Below are 6,836 nucleotides of genomic sequence, written 5' to 3'. Positions count from 1 at the left end.
CCACTTTTGATGGGAACCCAGAAGAACTTGCTTTCTTTACAGTGAGGGTACAAAAGTTCATGACCCAACATGGACACTTGTTCCTAGATGACAGCGGGTGAATCGATGTGATCGCGTCCAGACTGAAAGGGGCTGCAGCGACATGGTATGTGGGACTACATACTAGCCGGGGCCCTGAACTGTTTAACTTGAGGGCTTTCATGTGGGCGCTGCGAACCCGTTTTGAGGATGTAAATGCGGAGAACCGGGCAAAAGCCTTTTTGCGCACGTTCAAGCAAGGTCGATGCTCAGTAAGGGACTATACTGCAGAGTTCCAGAATCAAGCCGCAAAATTGTGCGATTGGCCGGACAAGGTCTTGGTGGAAATGTACAGAGTGGGTCTGAATGCGGAAATCAGAGAGACTGTGTTACGTTCCGTTGACCCAAATTCCTTGATGGTGTGGGCTCAAGAAGCGGAGAATGTGGAGAGCCGCCTTCAAACCATCCGGCTTGACATGGCAGCCAGCGGAGGGAGAGGGACCCCAAACCCAACCCCAAAGCAGAAACCGGCACGCCTGTCGGACGCGGCTAGAGAACTGAGGATGAAGATGGGACTCTGCCTGAAATGCGGGGAAAGGGGCCATTTCACCGCGGACTGCGGAACCAGTCAACGAAAAGACAAGCCTCCGACTTCGACCCTGAAAGGGAAACCAACTACCCAACCGAAAAAGGGAAGTGCCAAACCCAAATTTTCCATGGCATTGCAAGCCGCGACGGAGAAACCTCTGGAGGATTCGGCTGAATCTGATTCTGAACCGGCGGAAAACGGGGACGTCCTGCTGTAAAGGGCGCACATCAGCAGGACTTAAGTCAGGAGGCGCCTATTGTGGTGAGAGAACCCCCCTCTTTATTTTTTTGTGACTGTCTCGCTGTTAAACCCAATCCTGGGAACACACGTGCGTGTAAAAGCACTGATAGACTCAGGGTGCGGGAGAGACCTGATCAGCCCAAATGTTGTGGCCGGATTGGAAGCGGGCATCAAGAGACTAAAATCCCCAATCATCTTTACACAGATGGATGGGGCCCCCATGGATCCTTGTATCCATGAAACCATGCCACTGCGGGTGGGTACGGGGGAGCATTGAGAGGAAAGGACTTTTGTGGTCACCCCCAAATCGCAGTTTGCTCTCGTGCTAGGAGCCCCATGGCTGTATGCACACGATCCCTATGTACTATGGGAGGAGGGCAGGATTGACTTTGTATCCTCAAAATGCCAAAAGCACCGATGGGAAACAGCTTGGCCCCCCCCCTCACTCCATTTCCCTTGTGCGACATTGAGTGCTGAAGAACTGGCTTCTCTACCCCCTGAATATCATGACTTGGCACAGGTTTTTGGAGAAGAGGAGGCGGACGAGCTGCCTCCCCACCACAAGTCCGATTGCGGCATTGAACTATTGCCAGGTTGTAAACTTCCAAAAGGGAAAATTTACGCCATGGGGCCAGCGGAGAAATTGGAACTGCGAAAGTTCATTGACAAAAACCTTGCTCGAGGTTTCATCCGCCCTGCCTCCTCTCCGTTTGCGGCCCCTGTGCTTTTCAGAAAAAAGAAGGATGGGGGGCTTCGTTTGTGCACAGATTACTGGGGGTTGAACACGGTGTCTACTACTAATGCGTACCCCCTCCCCTTGATTAAAAACTTAGTTGCGGAGGCCACGAAAGGGAAGATCTTCTCGAAACTTGATTTACGTGATGCCTATTTCCGTGTGTGGATCAGAGAGGGCGATGAGGGAAAGACTGCGCTCAACACCCCACTTGGCCAATTTGAATACTTGGTCATGCCCTTCGGGCTTCAAGGGGCTCCTGGGGTCTTCATGAACTTAATTAATTAGGTCTTGCATGAATATTTGTTTAAGGGCGTGCTCATTTACTTGGATGATGTTTTACTGTATTCGCAAGACCTCCCCTCACATGTCAAACTGGTTCAAAAAGTCCTCCAAACGTTGCATAAGCACAGACTCTTTGCCAAGCTTTCTAAATGTGAATTTCACCAAACGCACATAGACTTCTTGGGCTATCGAATTTCGGGAGGGGGGTTGGAAATGGATCCAGGGAAGATCAAGGATGTGATCCCAAAACCCGGAGACAACTCCAAGCGTTCTTAGGATTTTCCAATTTTTATAGATTTTTCATCAAAGGTTTCGCCCAAATCGCCCTTCTCCTCACTGACTTGTTGAAAACTAAAGGGAAAGGTTTTTATGTATCGAGGCCGGGGGCTCCGCTAAAATGGTCGCCTGAGTGTGAGGCGGCGTTTAACAAATTGAAACTCATGTTCACTTCTGAACCGATTTTAGCCCATCCTGATGAGTCTAAGAAGTTCATTGTCCAAACCGATGCGTCGGACGTCGCTATGGGTGCGGCTATTCTGCAAAAGGGTGACGACGGGCAGTTGCACCTTTTAGCTTTTGTGTCTAAAAAGTTTTCTGATGCTGAACGTCACTGGTGTGTGTGGGAGAAGGAAGCAGCGGCGATCCGCCTTGCCCTTTCTACGTGGCGCCATTGGCTCGAAGGGGCCAGGGTCCCGTTTGAAGTATGGACTGATCATAAGAATCTTGATACCCTAAAATCCCCCCGTTCTCTCAACGCCAAACAATTGTGATGGGCTGATTTTTTCTCCAAATTCCAGTTCACTTTACATCATTTTCCCGGGTCTTCCAACTCGCTGGCTGATGCATTGTCCCGCCTCCCGCAACACGATAGCCAGCATGAGATCATTATTGACTCTGTCTTTACTCCCGCCCAGCTTGGGGGGGCTGTTGTGACGAGAGCCCAAGCGCGCAAACTTCCCACGCCAGGCTCGTCTCCTATGTCTCCTCCTCCTTCCCCTCTGGCACTCAATTGGGGGGGCCGCTACCGTGCGGAATTCTCTACGGAGGATGAGGAGGTCCTTGCTAATTTACAGAACTACGTCCGCAGCCCTGATGGACTTGTTTATTCTGAAAATCGACTTTATGTACCTGTTTCTCTTCGCAGGGAGGTCCTGCAACTCGCCCACGGATCTAAATTAGCAGGACATTGGGGTTTTGTGAAATCCCTTCAACTGCTGCGATGTCAATTTTGGTGGCCTCACATGCGCAAGGATCTGCTAGACTTTGTTCGCACCTGTCAAACTTGCGCATTATCTAAACCGCGGGGGGGAGGGAAGACGCCTGGTCTCCTTGAACCCCACCCCACTCCTAACAGACCGTGGGAGGTAATCTCTATGGACTTTATCACTGATTTACCTTCTAGTAATGGGAAAACTGTAATTTGGGTAGTGGCTGACTTGTTTTCCAAGCAAAGCCATTTTGTTCCCCTTCCCTCCCTCCCAACGGCTTGTAAGCTGGCTAGGCTGTTTCTACACCACATTGTGCGCCTTCATCTTTTGCCATGGAAGGTGATATCCGACCGGGGCACACAATTTGTTTCTAAGTTCTGGAGGGAATTAATGAAAATTATGGGGGTGGAACAAGGTTTAAGCAGCTCTTACCATCCAGAAACTGACGGTCAGACCGAACGGGTTAATCAAACTCTAGAACAATACTTACGCTGTTTCACAAATTACCAACAAACTGACTGGTGTGACTTACTGCCTTTGGCGGAGTACTGTTATAACAACACTTTACACAGCTCCATTGGAATGTCTCCTTTCAAGGCTGCTTTTGGTTACGATAACCCTCCTTTGCCGTTCCTGGGGGGGGGGTGATCCTCTTCAGCCTACAGATGCTGGTTTATGGTGTAAATCTCTACAGGATGCTTGGCCATTATTATGTTCCACTTTGAATGCTGCCAAAGAGGCATACAAGGTTCAGGCTGATCGAGGACGGGTGGAGGGATGGGACCTCAAGCCTGGTGATTTTGTGTATGTCTCCACTAAGAATATCAAACTCTTGCGTCTTAGTAAAAAACTTGGTTGGAAATATATTGGACCTTTCAAGGTCCGCCGCATTTTGAATGATGTTGCTGTTGATGTTGAACTGCCTAAAAATCTGAGATCTCTCCATTCAGTCTTTCACATGAGTCTTTTGAAGAAGGATACGGGTCACGGTAAATGGCGACCTGCCCGTGACCCACCCTCCTCCTATCATACTTGATGGGGAGGAACATTTTGAAATTGCTGACATCTTGGATTCCAGAATGAAACGTGGTAAGCTTTGGTACCTCATACAGTGGGTGGACTTCGGACCCCAGCACCAAGAATGGGTGGAAGAAGGGGATATTAGGGCCCCTTACATGCTCAGAGAGTTTCACAAAAAGTTCCCGGCAAACCGGGAGGTCTCCCGCCGAATCCGGGAGGGGGTGGTTAATGTGTATTTTTGAGGGGGCAGTATATCAGCTAGCTGCCATTGTATCTGATGTTCCCGGCTCAACACCTCATGTGCCCTCCGCTCAACCCCTCATGTGCCCTTCCCCCCCCTGGTTCCTTTTTGCTTCATTATACTTTCTCTGTGAATTGCGGAACTTGCCAAGGTCAAGCAGCTGGAGGTGGGAGTCGGAGCTTCGCTCGGGTTGTTATGGGTATTTAGCCTGTGAACTGAACCTATGCTGATTGTGTAGAACTGTTATGTTCCCATCAAATGGGCGCGCTTTTGTATGTTCTATTCCCGCCAGCGGGAACTGGGCTCATTGGCCCTACTCTGGTTCAAATGTCTTTATTATGTTGCCCTAATGTAATCGCAGTTATTCCTAACAATGTCCATGTTCCTGTTTGAACCATCGCTTTGAAATAAACCTTGCTTTGATCCTAAACGTGGAGTTATTTCGAATGCCTGGGGATCCAACATTTTGTTAGGAATCCTATTTTTCTCTATCATCCCAAATCTGACGGCTGTCATGAGTGGGACTGAAGGGAAACCACCAACCACGGAGGCAACTCCGATTACATCTGCTCCTTTAGTCATGACGGCCGCTGAAGCACCTGTGACTACATCAAGACTAACTGGAGCCGTTGGGGGAGCGATCCCGCGAGGGGCACATCTTCCATGACGCCTACCCCGTCAAAGTGGGGACCGGGAGATGCGGAACAGTGGGACGACTGGTCTCTGTTTGACTCAAAAGGGACTAAAGAGACTTTTTCTCACAGAGGCAGTGCTCTCCGAGAGAGTCTGTTTGACCGAGGGATATACCCGGGAAAGGAACCCAGACGTCCGGAGAGAACATCTCGACGGGAAGACGAGATGTGGGCAGTAGAGAGAGAAATTCGGAGAGGGGAAAGAGACTCAGCAGAGAGGAGCTATGACCCCAGAGAAGACCGAATAGAAGACCTCAAGAAGTCGGTGCAACAACTAATGAGGACGGTGGCCGACGTTTTCGGCGCACTACCGCAAATGATGGACTTGCGTATTGCCAACTTGGTAGTAACTCATGGATTACAAATACAACCTCAAGTCCCGCAGCAACAACCTCAAGTGCTACCGCAACCGGCACCTCCGGGACCGGTGCCGCCTATACCAGGTCAAGTGCGGCCACCGGGTCTACCACCACCTTTGATCCCTGCTCAACCGGGACCTCCGGTAGCACCAGCTCTTCCCCCTCCAGGAGGACCTGGGGCACCAGGAGTCCCACTAGCGGGACAGAGGGCGAGACCTAAGGATTTGCTGGACACCACTTTTGATGGGAACCCAGAAGAACTTGCTTTCTTTACGGTGAGGGTACAAAAATTCGTGACCCAGCATGGACACTTGTTCCTAGATGACAGCGGGTGAATCGATGTGATCGCGTCCAGACTGAAAGGGGCTGCAGCGACATGGTATGTGGGACTACATACTAGCCGGGGCCCTGAACTGTTTAACTTGAGGGCTTTCATGTGGGCGCTGCGAACCCGTTTTGAGGATGTAAATGCGGAGAACCGGGCAAAAGCCTTTTTGCGCACGTTCAAGCAAGGTCGATGCTCAGTAAGGGACTATACTGCAGAGTTCCAGAATCAAGCCGCAAAATTGTGCGATTGGCCGGACAAGGTCTTGGTGGAAATGTACAGAGTGGGTCTGAATGCGGAAATCAGAGAGACTGTGTTACGTTCCGTTGACCCAAATTCCTTGATGGTGTGGGCTCAAGAAGCGGAGAATGTGGAGAGCCGCCTTCAAACCATCCGGCTTGACATGGCAGCCAGCGGAGGGAGAGGGACCCCAAACCCAACCCCAAAGCAGAAACCGGCACGCCTGTCGGACGCGGCTAGAGAACTGAGGATGAAGATGGGACTCTGCCTGAAATGCGGGGAAAGGGGCCATTTCACCGCGGACTGCGGAACCAGTCAACGAAAAGACAAGCCTCCGACTTCGACCCTGAAAGGGAAACCAACTACCCAACCGAAAAAGGGAAGTGCCAAACCCAAATTTTCCATGGCATTGCAAGCCGCGACGGAGAAACCTCTGGAGGATTCGGCTGAATCTGATTCTGAACCGGCGGAAAACGGGGACGTCCTGCTGTAAAGGGCGCACATCAGCAGGACTTAAGTCAGGAGGCGCCTATTGTGGTGAGAGAACCCCCCTCTTTATTTTTTTGTGACTGTCTCGCTGTTAAACCCAATCCTGGGAACACACGTGCGTGTAAAAGCACTGATAGACTCAGGGTGCGGGAGAGACCTGATCAGCCCAAATGTTGTGGCCGGATTGGAAGCGGGCATCAAGAGACTAAAATCCCCAATCATCTTTACACAGATGGATGGGGCCCCCATGGATCCTTGTATCCATGAAACCATGCCACTGCGGGTGGGTACGGGGGAGCATTGAGAGGAAAGGACTTTTGTGGTCACCCCCAAATCGCAGTTTGCTCTCGTGCTAGGAGCCCCATGGCTGTATGCACACGATCCCTATGTACTATGG

The 6,836-nt window shown here is 50.8% G+C and overlaps 1 protein-coding gene across 1 annotated transcript in view; it reads left to right on the top strand.

Annotated features, from left to right (window-relative positions):
• LOC107116433 (vomeronasal type-2 receptor 26-like) overlaps positions 1–111 on the top strand; it is a 3,776-nt gene extending 3,665 nt beyond the window's left edge. The window contains exon 2 of the mRNA XM_015418325.1: positions 88–111. Coding sequence (XP_015273811.1) covers positions 88–111 — 24 coding nt within the window. The remainder of the gene's footprint in view (positions 1–87) is intronic.
• Positions 112–6,836: the final 6,725 nt, after the last annotated feature.

Source organism: Gekko japonicus, unplaced genomic scaffold (genome assembly GCF_001447785.1).
Source record: "Gekko japonicus isolate JY-2015 unplaced genomic scaffold, Gekko_japonicus_V1.1 scaffold7170, whole genome shotgun sequence".
In the NCBI taxonomy this organism is placed as follows: Eukaryota; Metazoa; Chordata; class Lepidosauria; order Squamata; family Gekkonidae; genus Gekko; species Gekko japonicus.
Note: the sequence above shows the minus strand (reverse complement) of the source record. Positions and strands in the feature narration are given on the sequence as shown.